Genomic DNA, 22,058 nt, shown 5'->3' with positions numbered 1-22,058 from the left:
CTAGCAGCAATGGTGACAGCAATGATGCAGTGACGATGACAGCGATGACGTAGCGATGATGAGGCAGCGACAATGACAGCGATGACACAGGAATGATGACAGCAATGACAGCAACAGAGATAGTGGAGAAGGCTGAGTGGCATGGATATAGAGCAGAGTGGGACACCTAGGCAAAGAGGACAGGATAAGTGAGTAATCCTGGTAAGTAGAGATGTTAAACCATAGCGATGATATCACAGACAGGAACTGACTGGGCAAGAGAAGAAAATTAAACTAGACAGGGAAAAAATAAACAAACAAGACTAAACTTAACTTGACTAGACTGGAGTGGCGAGACCGCACGTAAACTCGAGGAACAATCCTGCAACGAAAGAGAGAAACACAAGGGTATAAGTAGGCAGAAGGGAAGGAGCAGCAGGTGATGATAATTAGCTGATGAATGGCGCAAACAAATGTTCCCATGGGAATGTCAATCGCACCATCCATGTGACAGAGGGAAACAATCAGCCACAGACTCACAGGAAGATACAACAAACAACAAACCCACCAAAACCATGATGATAACCCACTCTTTAGGACGCCTCCTTGAGAGCAGGAACCAGAAAGTCACGGGCCGGAACCCAGATTCTTTCCTCCAGGCCTTGGACTTCCAGTCTACCAGATATTGGAAACCCCTGCCCCTCCACCTCACATCCAACTGATGTCTAACAGAGTAGGCCGGGACCCCCTCAATCAGACAGGGACGTGGCAGAACAGGATTTTTGGGGTGAAGCAGGGAGCGAATGACTGGCTTGATCCTGGATACATGAAACACCGGGTGGATTCTCTTCGAAAAGGGGGGTAATTTAAGTCGAACTGCCACCGGGCTAATCATCTTACTGATGGTGAACACTCCAGTAAATGTAGGTCCCAGTTTACATGAGGATAGCTTGAGAGACAGTTCCTGAGAAGACAGCCATACCCTTTTACCACTCACGTATAAACTGGGGGCTTAGACCGGTGATGGTCCCCCGACGTCTATGTCTGATCGGAAGTTCCGAAATGAAATGTCGATAAAAATTGGTAAACCGCTGGACCGCCTTACAGGAATCCGAGTTTAGCCAATCAACAACCACTTTAATTTTATCTGGATCCATTCAGATACCGTCGGATGAGAGAATGAACCCCAGGAACAAAACCAACTGTGTGTGGCACTCACAATTCTCCAGCAGCCATTTAAGCACCCACCTGACGTGCTGGACATGGTCACTCAAAAAGCAAGAAATAATCAAGATGTCATCCAAATATACAAAAACTATTTGGATGACCATGTCCCGGAGCACTTCATTAACGAGTGCCTGGAAAATGGCTGGCGCATTGGAAAGGCTGAACGGCATGACCAAATAATCTAAATGCCCAGTAGGAGTATTAAAAGCCATCTTCCATTCGTCCCCCTCCCTTATCCGAACCAGCTGGTAAGCGTAAGTCCAAATTTGTGAAGATGGTGGCCCCCTGCAAGATTTCGAAGGCCAATGACATCAACGGTAAAGGATAGAGATTCTTCACCATGATATCAGTCAGCCCCCGATTATCTATACAGGGTCTTAAGGATCCATCCTTCTTGCCAACAAAGAAACCTGCCCTGGCTGAATAATACCTGCTGCAAGAGAATCTTTGATAGACTTCTCCATTGTCTGCCTCTCTGGAGCGGAGAGCGAATATAGATGACCCCAAGGTGGAGAAGTGCGAGGCAACAGATCAATCACACAGTTGTATGGGCTGTGCAGAGGTAGAGAAGCAGCCCTTGACTCACTGAACAACACTCAAGTCATGGTAGACCATGGGCACCGCGGTGAGATCTGCAGGCTCCTCCTGTAATACAGAACAAGACAGCACTGGTGAAAGAGCAGAGACAAAACAGTGAGACAGGCAAAAATTTACTCCAAGAAAAACAGTAGCCCAGTCAATATGAGGTTTGTTTGTTACAACCACAGGTATCCCAAAACCACTGGAGCTGAAGGTGAGTGGAGGATGTAAAACAACAGTTCCTCTACATTGTTGCATGAGACAGTAAGTTTGATGGGTGCAGTGACATGATTAACCATGGTGAACAGAGTTCCACACAGAGTGTTATCTGGAATGGGTTCTGGGAGAGGTGATAGAGGAATAAACCATTTGTTAACTAACTCAGAATCCAAAAAGTTACCCTCAGCTCCAGAGTCGATGATGACCATGATGGAGTGGCTAATGTTCTCATGCGGTTGTCTGGCTGGTAGTAGAGTCCTGCCGCCAGGGGTTTTAAGCATGGGGTGATGCTCACCAGGAACCCCCGTCCACACAATGTAGCCTTGGGCCCTGGTCGCTCGCAGTACAGACATAGACCATTAATAATGTTTTGATGTTGTTCCTTGGAGGATAGCCGAACTCTTCTGACCTGCAAAGGTTCATCCTCTGGCATGGGTTCCATAGGGGTAGAAGTAGGAGTGGCGGCAGCCACTGGATTCTCCCTAGATGGTGTGGCGCTTTGACACATCAGTCAGTAGGCGAGACGGTTGTCTACTCAGAGGGCCAGATCGACTAGGCCATCGAGGCCTTTAGTGAGATTCAGTTCGTAGATCTCATCCTTAATCTGGTCAGAAAGCCCATTTATGAACCGATCCCACAGTGCCTGCTCATTCCATTCGCACAAGGCAGCGAGAGTATGAAACTCGATTAAGTAATCGGAGACAGACCTCTCTCCTTGATGGAGATCTGACAACACTCTCGCCGCCTCCTTTCCATTCACTGGCCGGTCAAACACTTTACAAAGTTCCTCAACTAATGTGCAGAAAGATGAGCAACACTGATGTTGATTTCCCACACCACCGTTCCCCATTCCCGAGCCTTTCCAGAGAGAAAGGTAATGACGTAGTCCACTTTGGTGTTCTCTGTGGAGAATGACGAATGCTAGAGAGCAAAAACCAGAAAGCAGTGTGACAGGAAGTATTTTCATGTTTTAGACTCACTGGAGTATTAAGCTGGTAGATATAATCGAGGCTCAGGATGTCTGATGGGTGAAGCGACTGCAGAAGTATCTTCTAGTAGTAGATCTAGAAGTAGATCTCATGCTGATGGAGCATGAGATCGGCTATCCTCCCCGCCATCTGCTCAGTGGCGTGACTGGTTGTGTTAAGCTGATCCTGCTGGTGACCGAAGAGAACCCTCTGCTAACAGAAGGGTGTATGGAGTGATGTGTCCTCCTTTGGGTCCTTGTTTGGCCAGACTGTACTGTGAGAGTAAGGAAGGACCCAGAGATGCAGAGATACACAAAACAGCAGTAGAACCAGTAATGATGACAGTGATGACAACAGTGATGCTAGCAGCAACTGTGACAGCGATGACACAGCGATGATGACAGCAATGCTAGCAGCAACTTAGACAGCGATGATGCAGCGATGATGACAGTGATGACAACAATGATGAGACAGCGATGACAGCAATGGTGATGGCAGAGAAGGCTGAGTGGCGTGGTTGTAGAGCAGAGTTTGGCACTCGGGTGAGGAGGACAGGATAACAGCAAGGTGAGTAAATCTGGTAAGCAGAGATGGTAAACCACAGCGATGATATCACAGACAGGAACAGGGAACTAACTGGGCAAGAGAAGAACATAAAACTTGACAGGGAAAAAAATAAATAAACAAGACTAGACTAGACTAGACTAGACTAGACTAGAGTGGCGAGACCACACGTAAACATAAGGAACAATCTGGCAACGAAAGAGAGAAACACGAGGGTATAAGAAGGCAGAAGGGAACGAGAGGCAGGTGATGATAATTAACTGATGAATAGCAGGAACGTCAATTGCGCTCTCCATGTGATTGAGGAAAACTATCAGCCACGTAGATTCACAGGAAGAAACACAACAAACCCACCAAACCATGACAAAATGTGCAGCATAAAACCAGGGCAGACTGCATGGAATACTTAATCCCGCAATGCAATTTTCAATGCCATGGTACCCTTTTACAATTTTACTCAACATTGGTTTAAAATGCAAAATAACTATTTTGTATGTCCAAGATGATAAATGAACACAACTTACTAAATTAAACATGCAACATAATGAGGTCATGTGACAACAATGCAGCATACTACTGTTTGAAATTTTTCGCATAACATTTTTAAACCATAGGAAGCAGCATACATACTGAACAGGATGCAGTAAGATAGTATTATATTCCGAACATAGCCATAGATTTTTTTTCTTCTTCAGATTTTGTAATTGGTGGGCTATCCGAAAGTCTTGGCTGTACTGTATATGGTGTGTTTCATTGTCTTGGTCACAGGTGAAATGGCAGAAAGATGATTTGGACAATAATCATAACTTCTTCTCTGTGTCTTCTGATGGTCGTGTGGTCTCTTGGACACTTGTAAAGGTGGGGCGGGGGCATGTCTTATTGTAAAGCTATTCATTGCTGTTAATCGATATTTGTAATGTGTGTGGTTGGTTAATCAAAGCTGATCATTTGGATTTCAGAATGAATTGGTCTTCACAGACATTATCAATCTCTCGGTAGAGAGTGCTGTTCCTGATGGCAAAGGCGAAATGTCCAGAATAGGTATACATCCACCTCACCCACCAGACAGGTTACAAATTTCAGATGCCTAAAACATGATTTACCAGTACACTTTTAACTTACATGATGAACACAATCAGAAAGTTGTAACTTTTTATTATTTTAAATCTCCACTCTAAAAGCAACATGAACACAATGCTGTTGTAGTCTGTGTGTGTGTGCAGACATACTGTAAAAACATGCAACGTGTATGTGAGTGGGGTTTTCTGTCATCTGCACTAGAACAGAGGCCTAATGAATGTCCATCTGTTCCATATCTGTGTGGAAACAGCAAGGCATGAATCATATTTACACCACCTCCATCATATTCTATTTCCTAACAAACACATCTGTTACACCTGCCCACCAGTTAGAAATGGAATAATGTAAATTTACAATGCTTTATTTACTATAATTTGTATATATCTTACTGAAGACATTCTCTTTCTTGTCTTTAGCTTGTGGAACATCTTTTGACTTCCATAAACAGATCGACTTCCTTTTTCTGGTTGGCACTGAGGATGGAAAGATTCATAAGGTCAGTCATCCACTATCATATACAGAATCATACACTCACCTAAAGGATTATTAGGAACACCATACTAATTCTGTGTTTGACCCCCTTTCGCCTTCAGAACTGCCTTAATTCTACATGGCATTGATTCAACAAGGTGCTGAAAGCATTCTTTAGAAATGTTGGCCCATATTGATAGGATAGCATCTTGCAGTTGATGGAGATTTGTGGGATGCACATCCAGGGCGCGAAGCTCCCGTTCCACCACATCCCAAAGATGCTCTATTGGGTTGAGATCTGGTAACTGTGGGGGCCATTTTAGTACAGTGAACTCATTGTCATGTTCAAGAAACCAATTTGAAATGATTCAAGCTTTGTGACATGGTGCATTATCCTGCTGGAAGTAGCCATCAGAGGATGGGTACATGGTTGCCATAAAGGGATGGACATGGTCAGAAACAATGCTCAAGTAGGCCGTGGCATTTAAACGATGCCCAATTGGCACTAAGGGGCCTAAAGTGTGCCAAGAAAACATCCCCCACACCATTACACCACCACCACCAGCCTGCACAGTGGTAACAAGGCATGATGGATCCATGTTCTCATTCTGTTTACGCCAAATTCTGACTCTACCATCTGAATGTCTCAACAGAAATCGAGACTCATCAGACCAGGCAACATTTTTCCAGTCTTCAACTGTCCAATTTTGGTGAGCTCTTGCAAATTGTAGCCTCTTTTTCCTATTTGTAGTGGAGATGAGTGGTACCCGGTGGGGTCTTCTGCTGTTGTAGCCCATCCGCCTCAAGGTTGTGCATGTTGTGGCTTCACAAATGCTTTGCTGCATACCTCGGTTGTAGCGAGTGGTTATTTCAGGCAAAGTTGCTCTTCTATCAGCTTGAATCAGTCGGCCCATTCTCCTCTGACCTCTAGCATCAACAAGGCATTTTCGCCCACAGGACTGCCGCATACTGGATGTTTTTCCCTTTTCACACTATTCTTTGTAAACCCTAGAAATGGTTGTGCGTGAAAATCCCAGTAACTGAGCAGATTGTGAAATACTCAGACCAGCCCGTCTGGCACCAACAACCCTGCCACGCTCAAAATGGCTTAAATCACCTTTCTTTCCCATTCTGACATTCAGTTTGGAGTTCAGGAGATTGTCTTGACCAGGACCACACCCCTAAATGCATTGAAGCAACTGCCATGTGATTGGTTGATTAGATAATAGCATTAATGAGAAATTGAACAGGTGTTCCTAATAATCCTTTAGGTGAGTGTATAATATAATATAATATCAAATCATATCTTATAATATTGTCTTATACAATATTCTATCTATCTATCTATCTATCTATCTATCTATCTATCTATCTATCTATCTATCTATCTATCTATCTATCTATATCTTTTTTAAACAGATTTGATTTCGCAACATCCCTCTCAACAGATGTTTGCAGTCTTGAGTCATCTCATTATCCTAGTGTTTTTGAGTCTGGGAATAGTGGCTGGTTGTGTTTGTGGTGGTTGCCTCCTGCTGGGCAGTCAGTGTTTATATAAAGTCCCTTTCATCAAGCAGAGAGGAAGTGTTTTTTATTAGTGTTTTTATTAGTCTGTCTCTGCACTGGCATTGCAGAAGCATGGGGAGCATCAGCTAATAACATTCTGTCTTCTCCTTCTCGCTCTCTTTCTCTCTGTGTCAGCCAGGGGTAGACAGGCCTTTAAACTATTCATTTTGGCAGCCCAGAAATAGTTTCGTTTTTCATCTGTATGCTGAATTTTGCTCTGTATGAATTGTTTTGTTCTCAATTACTGACTATGCATGCAAACATGTTCTCCCATCTGTCTTTTAAATGTTTTACCCATTCTGACTCGAACATTCCTCCACTTCCTTCTACTTCTACACAGCACATACATAAGCACAATTCTGTTAATACCTCTTATCAAAAACACAAGTAATTTGCCATGTGCCTGAATTATAGAAATAGGCTTGTATTTGTCATGCTAAATGCATTTAAAGCTATACAGATGAAACAGAATTTGTGGATTATCTTCTCTCAAACATGATCTGCTTCTTTGTTTAGGAGCAGCATTGTTTACTAAATGTAATCTGGTAAATTCCGTAATTGTAAATGCCTTATTATAACAACGATTTTAATTTTTTATAAATACACAAGGGATGAGACAAAATTATTTATTGTGGTAATCAACATTATGCAACAAATGCTGTTGAATGAGCTTAATTTGTATTGAACCCAGAATATTCAAGTTGAAGTGTGAAAATTAACATAAGTTGCCATAGTTGAGCCAGCGTCATGCTGATCAGGATGCTCAAAAAACAAAGTAATGTTTTGATAGTGCCACAGAGCCAGTTTTCACTGTCTCTACAAATTAATCTGGGGTAGGAGAAAGTATTTTGTACATTAAATAAATCACACATCACCATTAGACCAAAACACCTGTTCTTCAATCTCCATATCCAAATTTTCCATGGAGGAGATTTGACTCAACTACTGCGGTAGAGTGGCAAAAATGTTGTGCAGCTGTGCTTGAGACTTATCGAATCCCAGAATGTCAAAGACATACAGTACTGCTGGCTGAAAACTGCCTCCTGTCTCCTTAAAGACTGACAACCAGCCCAAAGCTCTGTGTTTTTCAGATTTATCTCTCTGATTAAGCTTAAAGCCCTTGTGTTTTTTGGCATGCTGCCATAGTGCCTGGGGAACAATGAATTTGATAAATTAAGCACCTCTCTTGAGCTAGATAAGACAAACAAAAACATATCAAAATTGATATATTTTTTTTTTAAATGCTGTTTTTTTTTAAAGAGTAGTTCACCCAAAATTGAAAAGTCTGTGATTATTTACTCACCTTCATGTAATTCCAAACCCATATGATACTGTTTTTATTTACACAACTCTTTATATACAATGAAATCAAAGAGGACCAAATAAATGTAAAAATCACCAAACAAAAGCACCACAAAGTAGTGGTAATAGATAGATAGAAGTAGTCCAAATTACTATATTTACAGCTATCAAAGATAACTTTTTTTATTCACTGATTATCTTCGCTTCAAGCAAAGCTCATGTCTATCAAATGTCTGTGTTCAGATTTCAAAAATGGAGTGTTGCATTTGATTATTACATTGGAAAAATTACTCTTTGGCTGAACTTGATTCAATCATGGACAGTGGTTCCACATGTTTTCTAAAATTAAAATGACGATGTAATTCAACTTACATACTTCAAGCAAAAGGAGCCTAACTCTGAATCAAGTAAACCTAACAACATTTTACATGTTAAAATAACTCAAATGAAACTCTTTAAGTGATATGCTAGTTAGTGACAGGAAATTTTAGCATACTGGTAGGATGCACTACTGAGTGCAATTTGGTCACAATGTTATGGTTAGCACAGTGAATGGATGGATAAAGCAATATGTGGAATATGCTAAATGTATATGTCCTCAACCTAGGCACCACTCTTTACCATAACGGTAAGTCCCAAAACTACAAACAAACAGAAATTCTTCTAAATCTCAACATAAAGCACATCAAAATGTATTTTAATATTTACTCTCCCTGTCATGTCATGTGCAAAGCATGCTGGGAACTAGAAATCCTCGGCCCAGTTTCAGGTAACCAAACAAAATATTAATGTTATCCCAACGCGCAATGATTAAGTAAAGCTGACAAGCTTTTTTTAGTTGAATCAACTCTGTTATTTGAAGTTCCTTTGGTTACATGTATTGTTGAGTAATATAACATGGGAAGATTGAGTAAAACTGGCAATGGTGAAATTTGTATATGTACAAATTAGAATGTAATCAACAGTGTGTGTGTGTGTGTGTGTGTGTGTGTGTTGTGTGTGTGTGTGTGTGTGTGTGTGTGTGTGTTTCACAGTGCTCCAAATCCTATTCTAGCCAGTTCCTTGAGACGTATGAGGCCCACAACATGGCTGTTGAGGCTGTGAGGTGGAATCACTTCCATCCCAATGTCTTCATCTCCTGCAGCTCGGATTGGACTGTTAAAATCTGGGATCATACAATCAAGTACAGCATTCCCTACAGCAATATATTACAGTGAATAGACTGCGGTCTGCAGCCTCTTAAAATAGCACCCTGTTACTTATCCTTCACAGGTCCTAATTTCATTCTACATGTATTACTCTTTCAATTACAATAAACAATTAGCTTGTCAGTGTATTCAGTTGATAAATCAATTAGGCTGACTCTATTCTGCAAAAGGACACCCTTGGGGTAATTATGTGGGCGGGGGTGGTAGAGCGGGTCAGCTGCCAATCGCAGGGTTGATGGTTCGATTCCTGGCCCACACGACTCCACATGCCGAAGTGCCCTTGGGCAAGACACTGAACCCCAAGTTTCTCCCAATGGCAGGCTAGTGCCTTGCATGGCAGCTCTGCCGCCATTGGTGTGTGAATGTGAGGGTGGATGGGTGATTGGAACACAGTGTAAAGTGCTAAGGTAACCTCTAAGGTTAAAAAAAGTGCTTATAAGTGCAGACCATTTACCATTTAACATGATCACAATTAGTCTGTCACCTTGACTGCATGATATGTGTTGTGTGCGTTATAAGTGTGCTTTGATGCAGTATACTGCCACTCAAAGAGCTCTTGTGCTATTCAACAGGTCTAATTGAGTCCAGCTATGGATTACTGTGCCTTTGTGGTGCTTTCAACGTTGCTACTGTGTTTAGTTTGCCAGTTACTGTGTTTGGTTGTTTGTTGAATTGCAAAAATAATGATTGTTTCCAAGCAGGTTTCCAGTGGAAGACAGGGGGAGTGGTTGGAAATATTAATTATGCAATTTTGTTTGTTGTCACTGTGCAAAAAAAATCATCAAATTTATCATATTTCTTTAGGTATTGAAAGTGTGTACAGGTATGTTCCATTTAGATATTTGGTGAGAACAAATGTACAGGCTGTGATAAACATAGAAAGAATGTGAGAGACAGAGTATTGTGAAGAACTTGTGCTCAGACAAAAGACAAAGAGAAATGTATTCATCTGTCAAACTATTGATTTCTTACTCTACCGCTCTCATTGTGACAGACTTGCCTGGTCAAAGTCTTGATGATGTTCTTTAAGGCACAGACATGGCTCTCTATTATATTCACATCTTTACAATCAAACACCAGTTGCTCTGACTGCCCACTGCTCAGCCCAGATAGGACTGCCCACATATAGACTGACGTTTTAACAAAGGCCCTGGCTCTTTCTCTGCATGCCCACATTAAATGAATTCAGCGTGGGAGCACTATAGTTTTTGTTAAAGCTTTGTTTTGAGACATCTTATCTGAAGTGTTCTTTTATATAAGAAACAATACATGTCTCTCACAGGCCCCCTATGTTCATCTTTGACCTGAATGCGGCAGTGGAACATGTGACCTGGTCTCCACACTCTTCCACTGTTTTTGCTGCTGTCACTGCTGATAGGAAGGTAAGCAACCCAACATATTAAACATTTAAAAACTCATAAGGTTGCAGATTTGAATTTGAAAACTTGCACCAATGTGAAAATCTTGTTAAATACAAATCTGATATTGAAAGTTGCAATCTGCACTCACAGAGTTAATTACAACATATAGTAAAATTAAAAATTTGTAAAATCAAAAGTTAACATTAGTTAATGCACTATAAACTAACACAAACTCCGTTACTACACACATGAGTATGGAGCCAGAATGATTTCAAAAATAATATAATTACAAAAAAAAATTATAAATCAGAAATGCACAGCACAATTCACATTCAAAAATCTGATTCATAAATCCAAAATACAATTCATAAAAATTCAAGTGAGGACACAAATATTCCCCCAATTGCCCACACAAATACTTCTTACTTAAAAATTTCTAAAAGTTTTTCAAAGTTTTATTTATCAGGTTATTTAATTAATTTGCATTAAAATATTTTTATTTTATTATTTATGGATCTGCATTTGCAAATCGTCGTGTGTGTGGATCGCTTTTGATTTGTGTGTGCCTTTACTTTCATTTCACAAATTTGCAGTTTTATTTAGGAAGTCCTCTTTAGCCAATCACACAACATTGTTGGATATAATTTCTCATTACCATAGTTACTCATGCATTCCTATAAGTACAACAGTGAGAAATATCTGATTTAGATATTTTAACAATGAAAAACTTGATAAAAAGCTGTTTTTGCACTTCTGTCAAAAAACCAAAAAAAAACCTGGAAATGATTTATTTATCGCCTTTCAACCTACAAAATAGAAGCCTAATAAAGAGTGCTGTGGCTTCAAGCTGTTGAGTCATACGGTTCAGCTGTCTCAGGACAGAAGTTTATATTTTCGAATTTCATGTTAAGTTTTGTTATTTGATTGGGATCTACAACATTTAACTGCTTTGTTTACATCATCAGCACATTTATGTATATCTTTTAATATGATAAATTAAAGTGTCATTAATTATATTTTTAAAAATATTTAAGAGGTGAAACCTGTTATACGGCTGATGTTATTTCTGACCTTAAATTATTTTAATTTTACAATTTATAGCCTCAGTGGACAATGCAAGAAGGCTTAAACTTTGGTAAGGTTAAAATAGTACACATACAATAAAACAATAAACAAAAAAAAAACAAAGAAGGGGGATGCAATAATGATGGGAATGAAATACATTTTATTAAACAAGAAATATGCAATAATATGCAATGTAATAACAATTAATCCTACAATCATAAGCAGTTTTCATTATTGTTTCTTCTTAATAAGTACCTTGTTTGCTGCGAGCATTACGGAGATAGCGTGCGTGCCTGTAATCTCACACGCACCCCTGCACTCGGCACTCAACAAAGCTGCTCAGCGCGCTCCCGCGCCTCTGAGAGCTGTAAGCTCAGTTTTAGCACAAGGCAATTCGCACGGCAGGGTCCATACGTCACTGCAACACGCCTCCAGCCAGCATTCAGCCCATATCTGTGCGAGCAAAAGCCTGGGAAAAAATCCCGACATGCCGAAATGGGTTTTGAACATAATAAGACACGGTTACTCGCTTCAATTCGCCAGAGACCACCCCGCTTTTCAGCGGTGGTCGAGATGAAAGTGAGGAAAGATGTTTCACATGTTCTACGCACCGAGGTGCTCAAACTGACAGAGAAGAGCGCTATAGAAACTGTTCCTCCCTCTATGAGCGAGGCGGGTTTTTACAGCCGCTACTTTCTCGTCCCGAAAAAGGACGGTGGCCTCCGCCCCATCCTAGATCTCAGACATCTGAACAAAGCTTTAATGATTTGCTCGTTCAGAATGTTAACGACCAAACCAGACGTGGTTTTCAGAACTGATGCAGATGATGCAATCTGCCCCATGGCCGATTCCGTTGAGGCTGGACCTCCTCAGGCAGGCCAACAGGATGATTCTTCATCCCCGCCCCGATCTGTGGGCCCTTCATGCACGGCCCCTCAACGGGTTCCAGAGAACCTCCCCAGCGGAGTGTTGAGAACCAGTGTTTCTCCAGCATGAGCTGGAGAAATGTTTGAAACTGTATAGACAGTGTTTACGGGTGGGGGTGCATACATTGTGATAGGCACGCGCGCCACTTTCATAAAGCTTCCCGTTCTTAGCGGGGAGTTTCTTGGCTCATGGCCGCATCTGTGATGCTCATGGCATGGGCCAGAGAACTGTTTGAAACTGTATGGGCAGCTTATGGGTGGGGGTGCATATACCGTAGTAGGCACGCGCCATTTTCATAAAGCCTCCGGCCATGGCGGGGGGTTTTGGGCATGCATACAGTGTTTGTGTGTAGGGGTGCATGCATGACAGCAGGCACGCGTGTTACCTTTATAGTATTTCCCACTTTTACTGGGGAAGTGTTTATAACTGTGGGAACAGTGCTTGTGTGTAGTGGTGCATACATGACAATAGGCACACGATCTACATTTATGGGGCGTCCAGCTTGAGCTGGGGAAGTATTCAGCACTGTTTGGACAGTATTGATATGTGGGAATGCGCACTTTAGTGTGGACACGTGACCCCTTAGTGACACAGGCAGAAAATGACTCTTTTTGTGATTTTTGCATGTTGCCGTTAAAACGGCGTTTGATTGCAGGTGAGCGAGTTCTGTGACTGGCCCATTGACTGCTGTACAGACATTTCCAGCCGCTTGTAAGGGGACTGGGTAATGTTTTACACATTTTGGAGAGAGTGGTCCGGCTTTTGCGAGACACGCACTCTCTCTCTTTCTTCCTATGGCTAGGAAGGCTTACGAGGCTCCGGGTTCAGCACGATCTTGGGCCGAGGTCCCCGTCGCTGAGGCTGCTGCTTTCGGTTAGCGGAACGCGAGCGGCGTCAAGTGTCCGTTTCAGGTCTGGGCTGGGAGACGGGAGGCGCCGCCCTGGCTCGCTGCTGCAGCTGAGGTGGTCTCTGGCGGCTCTGTGACGAGCTGGAGCGCTTAGGCAGGAAGTGACGCATAGCCTGCGAATTCTTCTGGGCGTTCAGCGAACTCTTTTACCGCCGGTCCGAAAAGGCCGCTTGGGGCGATAGGCGCGTCGAGGAATGGCGCCTTATCCGCGTCCTTCATTTCTGTTAGCGTCAGCCACAGATGGCACTCAAGGACAGTCAGTTTAGCCATGGCCCGGCCGATGGATTGGGCGGTGGCCTTTGTGGCTCGCAGGGCTATATCAGTGGCGCTGCGCAGGTCCTTGAAAGCCTCAGGTTCAGGTCCAGATTTGTCCATGGTGCGGAGAAGTTTGGCCTGATAGACCTGCAGAACAGCCATGGAATGAAGCGCTGACGCAGCTTGGCCGGCGGCGGCATATGCGCGACCGGCGAGAGCTGAGGTAGATCTGCAGGGCTTCGAGGGATGAGAAGCTTTGGCTTTCCATCCAGCGGTGGAGGGTGGGCACAGATGGTTGGCCATAGCCTCCTCGAGGGGCGGGGTTCCCTCGTAGCCTCTTTCTCTCGCACCGTCCACCGAGGAGAGCGAGGAAGAGAAAGAAGGCTTCAGGCAGGCAGAGTGCGGGGCTTTCCACGACTTTGTGAGTTCGTCGTGAACTTCGGGGAAGAAAGGGGAGGGTCTCTGTCGAGGGGCCTGCCGGCGCCCTTGCAGGAACCACTCGTCCAGCCGGCTGCGGGCGGGTTCTTCCGGAGAAGACCAGTCGAGCCCGAGGTCTTCCACGGCTTTGGACAGTATGCGGACGATTTCTGAGTCCATGCTGGTGCCCCTGCTCGTGTCCGCTAGTGTCGACGGCACGGGGTCGAAGGCCGAGCCCGGCCAGTCGTCGGATGCAGCGTCAATGGAAAGGCTGTCATCCTTTTCACCGTCGTCCCCTGACGCGCCGAACGAGACGAGACCCAGCGCTCCGGAGGGATGCTGGTCTGCCTGCGTGAATAGAACTGGCGGCAGGGAGTCCTCGGGTGGTGGTGAAGCCCGCTCTGGCGGCCTCCGTGAGCGGCGCTTTTTGTTACGCGGCTCGAACAGAGGGGATGGCAGCACGGTGGTAGCAGGCTCGTTCGCGGCGAAGGCGGCAAAGCGAGCGCGCAGCTCGGTGAGGCCCAGGGAGTCACATTCGGGGCATCCGCCTCGAGTGAGAGCAGCTTCTGCGTGGTCAGGTCCCAGGCAGCGAGCGTAGATAATGTGACGGTCCCCGTCAGGAAGAGGGCCTCTGCACGAGGCGCAGGTCGAAGGCATTTTAAACAACGCCTCGAATTTGCTCTTTACTAAGGACAAAAAAGCGTTGCAGAGGTGAACACTTGAAAAGTTATTGCTTTGTAAAGGATATAAGGTGATGCGCGCCGGATGGCGTAGCAGAAGGCTTTGAAGGCGGCTGAAGGCGCTGGCGTCCTCGTAGCAGTCCTGCTGTAGGCTTGTCGACGGCGGGCGAAAAGACTCCAATAATCCAGAGGATCCAGCGAAGAGAAGGTCTTTGCTGAAGGAGATTAAATCTAAAGAACTCTCATGACGGAGCCTAATATATAGCCTTAGCCACGCCAATCTTGGCGGGCTCTGAGCCGCTGGCGTGAAGCAGCTCATTGGTCGCTGCGTTCAGAGTCGCCCGTCATTGGTTCGAGCAAGTTGCCGCAGCACAGCCAATGACTGAGCTGCCTCGCTCATTGCTGTCTGCTGTGCAGCTGCAATGCGTTTTACATAAAGACTTCAATATTTCTCGAGAAACGGAGTTTTCCCATAGCGTAAGCTACTTACGCAATAGGAGAGACCTCTCGAAAGGGAACCAAAAGCCACACACAAATAAGAAGGGATCCACACACATTTGACGATTTGCAAATGCAGATTCAAAGATCTGTAATGTAACAACATTCACAAATGTTTTGATGCAAATTATTTCAAGAACTTGATTAATACATATTTGAAAAATATTTTGAATTGATTTAAGTGAGAAATATTTGATTGGCTTCCTGGAAAAGCCAATTGGGGAAATATTTGCACCCTGTATATGTAGGAATTGTATTTTGAATTTATGAATCGAATTTTGTGAATGTGTATTGAGCAGTGCATTTATTACTTGTATTTTGTAAATATATTCTTTGTGAGATCATTCTGGCTCCATACATGAGATCCAATGCTATTTTGCCCAAAACACAAGTCATGCTTTTGAAAACAGAGTTTGACTACCTTCTAAGTAGTTAAAAGAGAATGTCTAAAAACATTATTGTAGTGTGCAAGCTAATGACAGAGAATTGATGTACAGTAGAGTATTATGGACTTTTTGTAGTTGACTTATGATAGTGCTAAAAGATGCAGAAGTGCCTGTAGTGATAAATTCAAGCTATTATTTACCAAAACACTCAATAAACCAACTGCATATTGAAGTGATTACAGTGAAAAGCCTTCTTTTCTCACATGAAAATCTCATAGGGATATTCACAGTGACACAAACTTGCCCCCTTATGAGGAGCATAATTATTGTTAATGAAACAAAGTAGCAGCCAGACAGCGGGATCTCTTTCCAACAGTGCCTAGCTGCACCTGGAATCTACAGTGCACACACAAACACTGTCTGTCTGTAAGAGTCAAGAGCCATGACATCTGTGGCCTATCGTTAGCATTCAGTCCCGAATCACACATCTAGTACTTGTCTAAGGGTGCTTCAGGCTTCACCTGTCAATCTCACAGTCTCAATCAGTTTGGACTGCCGTGCAGTTATTTACTAACACATGGCTCCTGCGGGCTAAATTACACCTGCCCTCTACAGGAAGCATATTAGAGCTTGATCCAATATAGACCACACTCTGTTTCCCAACAAACCTAAACAACTCAAATGCTGTTGTGGTATTATGCCTGCAATTGGTGGACAAGCTGAGCATGTAGCTTTCAAAATAAAGGGTTCAGCATGGTATTTTATTTATATATTCTCTGCTGAAAAGACCAGCTGAGATCATCATGAATTAAACATAAAATCAATGTTTTATGCCTGTTACTGTTTATTTGGTGCTGGTTTAACTGGTGGAAGAGCATAGCTAAGCTGGTCACCAGCAAAACTCAGCTGGTAAAGCTGGTTGACCAGCATCTTTTTGTGATACTGGTGATACTAGGAATTTTATTTCTGAAATAGTTTTTGATTCCCTCGCTTTACGAAAATTAACCAAGATTTCACTACAGTAACCATAGTTCAACTAAGATATTTGTAGTAAAATCAAAAACATTACCATGGTTTTACTGAAGTAAACATTATTAATCATCCCAAGAATATTTAATATAACAGCACTAGAACACTTCACAGTTTGTATCACTTTCTGCTTGCCTGTGCACAGTACACGGTAAAGGTTGACCGATTGGATTTTGCCAGTACAGATAACTAAGGTGAAGGGATACATTTTGGAGCACTACTTCCTGGAAGGACCTCATTCTGTAAGGTAAATTCCAGAAGGTGCTCTTTAGTTGGGTTTTTTATATGCAATGAGCAATAAGGAAGACAGCCAATAACCGATTAATCGTATTATTAACTGAGCATTAGACCATAAACGATTATGAACATTTAGTTCCGTTACCATGCCCTACAGGTAAGTATTTGCCAAGTGAATAGCTTATATACTCACTTGATGAAGGGTTGATGATTATCCTATTGAAAAGAACAAAATATCCATTAAAATGAGAATAAAATATAAAATAAATAGATAACCGATAGTTCCAAAAACAACTATTATCGCTGATTAATCTGAAAAATAATAAATCGATTGAGCTCTTGTATCTGGAGTTTTGTCAGTCTGTGCATTTCTCGCTGACTCTACTGTTCATTCTGCTTTGGGTTTGCTTGGAGCTATTTTTGTTAGTGGAGCAAAATAGACGAAAAATAAACCTGGCCATATTGTGTCTAAAATATAAGTTACTCATTATTAACTTCGTGTTTATAGAACTGTTGTATGAAAACAATATCACTCTCAAAATCACGCTGTGTTAAATGTGCAGTATGTAAGATTCAGATTAATGACACCTGTTTCCGTTAGGTGAACTACAGCCAGCTAACTGTTGCTCGTGCTTGCGCTCGTGCACACACTCCATAGGGACATGAGCAAGCGAGCTTCCAAAACAATTACGTAACGTACAAAGAGACTGAACATGATTCACTGGCATCATGCTGACAGATGAGGTTGCATAATTACAATTACACAGTTATGATTGTTTTACTACAAACTTTGAGACTAAACTAAACTCCTTATCATACTACCGAACTATACCAGACAGTTTACTGTTGCACTGCAGTTATGCTGCACTATTGTATGTTTTGTATGTCATATGTTGTACTACGATCAAGAAACCACCGTATTTGCTTAGCTTTATCCCGTATACCTGAATTGTAGTATAAAGAGATCATTGAAATAATTTGAAAGTTAAATAGCAAGGCAGCTTGCAATTCGTCAGCGTTAGCAGGCAAGAATTAAGTTAGCTAAAATTACACAGATCAATCCTTATGGCACAATATTTCACATACTTTGCAGTTATGTAAGCTTACCTGTCCAATAAGAAGAACGCCAATTCAGGGTCGGTTTTGATCCCCTAAACCGAATGAAGGTCCCTTCAGAAATCATATGCCCTGCCAATGTTCACTAGTTTTTGCTTGACCATGATCACATTCCCACTTAGCAAGATTTGATATATAGATGTTTTTGTTTTTTTGGCTTATTCTGAATTTGTGTAGGAGTCAGTGTTGTGCTGGGAGCCGGATGTTTGCTGGTTTCCATCTCTAAGATAACGTTACCTAGTGTTGCAGACTGTCTGTTGACATGGAAGAGAAGCTATTATTGAGGCAAGGCTCTCGGTAGCGTGCATAAATGCCACATGCGTTGGATTTTCCTGGCAAGACCGACCTGCTCCCATCACATGAAAATCAATCTACAGGCTTTAATAGGTAACCTAGGAAGTCCGGGAAGGGCTAATTTTTTACGTTGCATTACAAGCCATTCACACATTGGTAAAAAGGCAAATTTTACCAAATTTTTTTTCATATTGCACCTTTAAATATTAGCATGGCTGTTATTAATTGTGACACTAGGCCTCGTGTGATATTGCTTTGCCATCTCATTTGATTCTATTTTTATAAGGATTTTAAAGAGAAACATAAAGAAACAAAGCTGATACTAGATAAATCATAAATGAAAACTGTATTAAGTCTCGTGAGCTATGAAAGAGCAACCTCTGAGTAATAAAATACTCCTCTCGGTTCACACTGGTCTGTCAAACAATCACTGATCATTACAGTAGATGGGCATCGGAGCTTTTAGCCACAAACTTGTTGTGATAGATTTGGTGTTACTCTTGAGGATACAGATGGCATCATTAGTCCTTACTTGGTACGTGTCCTCTACAGCGCTGTATCATCTGCCCAGAATATCATCGGTCTGTTAAGATAGATTCATGCTCACTGACTAATTATGAGGCATGCTGCTTCACAAATATTTACTAATGAGTACCCAAGCCTGCATCCTGCACCCTCTCTCTATCTCAGCCCATATTTGTCTTTCATCTGCCAGTGCAGTGACCATGCTTAGGTGGGCAGCATGATGCATGAATGACAATGAGGATGATAAGAATTATAATCACCTGTCTCTCACTCACCCCTCTCTCTCTGTCTCTATAATTTGGATTTCTCCTGCTGAATATAGCAGAGGATGAAATAATATCATCCACAGACTTCATTTGTGGCCCAGGGCTCTGTTAACCTGAAGCCAAGTCTTGTCATCTGTGTATCTGCCAGACACATAATTTCAAATTTTCCACCAACAGCAACCATATACTTTTAGCCAAAGCTTACAGTACACTTAATACAGAGACAACCCCCTTGAGCAATCAATCTTGCTCAAGGGTACATTGGTGATACAGTGGGTCTTCGTTTGACATTTGCTGCAAAGAAGCCTATCTTTCATCTCAATGGCAGTTGCTTGGCTTGCACAGGACCTCCCAGAAGTATGTGATTTGAAATCTGACATCTTTGCTTCTGTGCACTCAATTTTGCAAGCAAAATGTATATATATATTTTTTTATTTTTTGAGGCAATAATCTGAAACGTAAATACTAGGGATGGGCATTTAAAAATAAAGTGTAGTCGACTACTCTAACTCACAAAACAATTTGTAATTGATTACTCGTAAATTTAAATGCAAGTTAAAAATAACAAGTATGACACGTACATGAAATTTACACTGATGAGACAAAACATTATGACCACCTGCCTAATATGCTGTTGATCCTCTGTGCACCGCCAAAACAGCGCCGATCCTCCGAGGTATGGACTCTACAAGATCCCTTGAAGGTCTCCTGTGGTATCTGGAACCAAAACATTAGTTGCAGATCCTTCAAGTCCTGTAAGTTATGAGGTGGAGCCACCATCGATCGGACATGTTGGTCCAGCACATCCCACAGATACTCAATCGGATTGAGATCTGGGGAATTTGGAACCCAGGGCAACATCTTGAACTCTTCATTATGTTCCTTAAACCATTCCCGAACAATTTGTGCAGTGTGGAAGGGTGCATTATTCTGCTGAAAGAGGCCAGTGTTATCAGGGAATACCATTGCCATGAAGGTGTGTACCTGGTCTGCAACAATGTTTAGGTAGGTGACATGTGTAAATTGACGTACACATGAATGGCCGGACCCAGGGTTTGCCAGTAGAACATTGCTCAGTGCATCACACTCCTTTCACCCGCTTCTCATCTTCCCACAGTGCTTTCTGGTGCCATTACTTCCCCAGGTAAATGGCACACAGGTACACAGCCGTCCATGTGATGTAAAAGAAAACAGGAATCATCAGACCAGATGACCTTCTTCTACTGCTCCAAGGTCCAGTTTCAATACTTGTGTGCCCATTGTAGGCACTTCGACAATGGACAGGGGTCATCATGGGCACTCTGAACAGTTTGCGGCAGCCTCATACACAGCAGGGTGCTATGCACTGTGTGTTGTGACACATTCCTACCGTAACATCATTACAATTTTCTCTGATTTGTGCCACAGTAGACCTTCTGTCGATTCAGGGCAGACGGGATAGCTTTCGTTGCCCTCATGCATCGATGAGCCTTGGGTGCCCAACAACCTGTCTTTCCACCTTAAAAGCATATTCTTGTCCATTGGTTTGCATTACTCAAACAACAAACGAATATCAATGGAGTAGAATTAAAAGATAATCAAAATATTAAGTATTGCCATAGTTGTTAAGTGACTAATCACCCTGGAGCCACAGAAAAGTGATGTCATGACAATGCTGATTGTCTGATGGCACCACAAGATGTGTACTGTCCCAAGCCCTTCACTAGTGTTTAACCTGAACTGTGATATAAATGCAAAAGACAGGGAAAAATGTAAGTCAATTACATGCTTTTAAGAGCCCTCTAAAACAACTGCTAAAACATCTGCTAAAATCTAATTAAATATTGGCAATTTATATATCACTGTCATGGATCCACCAGACTCCCTCTCCCTCACAGCGCTCACTCTCCTGAGTTGATTACATGCACTTGCACGTCATCAGTACTCTAATCATGGACTGCATAAAAACACTGCTTTCACTCTCAGTCATTTGTCTGTTCTCGTCTATGTACACTCTTAGACTACGGACTTCCTAGCTACTGTAATACTTACCAGTTTTTTTACCTACCTAGTTATTTGTTCCCATCGTCTGAGTTTGGTGTATGTTTCATCCTCCATGTATTCCTCCAGCGATTTGTTTGTCATGATTCCTACAAGGACCGAAAGACTGTTGCGAGTTTTCTAATCATATGCACTTTGTTTCATACCCTGTTTGGAGTTTACTCACCAGCTGTCTGTGTCATACCTGTGTTTGGATTACCTCACCTGTTTGTTTTGCCTCTCAACTATTTCCTTGTCAATAAACCCTGCGATTGAGTCATCCCTCTGCCTCAGAGATCTTAACGTGACAATTACATGCAAAACATAAATAAATACACAGCTACTTTTGACAACATGATTGCATGTCATGTAGCATGCAATCAACCTCGTACCGCAGAATTACTGACAAGCGGCATCTTCCATTTGACATTTTTGCATAATTTTTTAACTCCAGTGATGGTTTGGGTTGGGGTATATGGTTAATGAAATATGCATTCCTGTTGATTCTATTACAACATTTAGAACTAAAAATACAACTCGCTTTTGCCACCACTCTGTCGACATTTCATCTGGAAACTGAATCTCATCCACGCCCATATGTTCAACAACAACTACAGCTTCGGCCACTGGAGGGCAGTGATTAGAATTTCCATAAACACAGACTGATTTTAATGGAACTTTCTGCCTACTTTAGCCAAATTAACAGTGTAATCAGTCTGACTTTAGAATGGATGTGAATGGAGAAAGATGAGTCCAGAAAGTGAGAAAATGTGAGGTGATATAGTGTTAAATTCAGCTTTTACTCAGTAACCTGAAGCTTGAAAAGCAGTAGAATATAAGGTAGTAAATACACATACACACACTGAGGCATATGTACTCACTTGTGCAAACACATGTTCTTAGACATACACAC

General features: G+C 42.3%; 1 protein-coding gene across 2 annotated transcripts in view; it reads left to right on the top strand.

Annotated features, from left to right (window-relative positions):
• Window positions 1-22,058, top strand: part of dnai1.2 (dynein, axonemal, intermediate chain 1, paralog 2) — a 48,156-nt gene that overhangs the window by 10,647 nt on the left and 15,451 nt on the right. For both annotated transcript variants that reach the window (XM_052104987.1, XM_052104986.1), the window contains exons 14-18: window positions 4,305-4,394; window positions 4,496-4,577; window positions 5,033-5,112; window positions 8,990-9,138; window positions 10,446-10,545. In XM_052104987.1, the coding sequence (XP_051960947.1) occupies window positions 4,305-4,394; window positions 4,496-4,577; window positions 5,033-5,112; window positions 8,990-9,138; window positions 10,446-10,545 (501 nt within the window). The remainder of the gene's footprint in view (window positions 1-4,304; window positions 4,395-4,495; window positions 4,578-5,032; window positions 5,113-8,989; window positions 9,139-10,445; window positions 10,546-22,058) is intronic.

The sequence above is a fragment of the Xyrauchen texanus genome, chromosome 34 (assembly GCF_025860055.1).
Source record: "Xyrauchen texanus isolate HMW12.3.18 chromosome 34, RBS_HiC_50CHRs, whole genome shotgun sequence".
NCBI classification, from domain to species: Eukaryota; Metazoa; Chordata; class Actinopteri; order Cypriniformes; family Catostomidae; genus Xyrauchen; species Xyrauchen texanus.
Note: the sequence above shows the minus strand (reverse complement) of the source record. Positions and strands in the feature narration are given on the sequence as shown.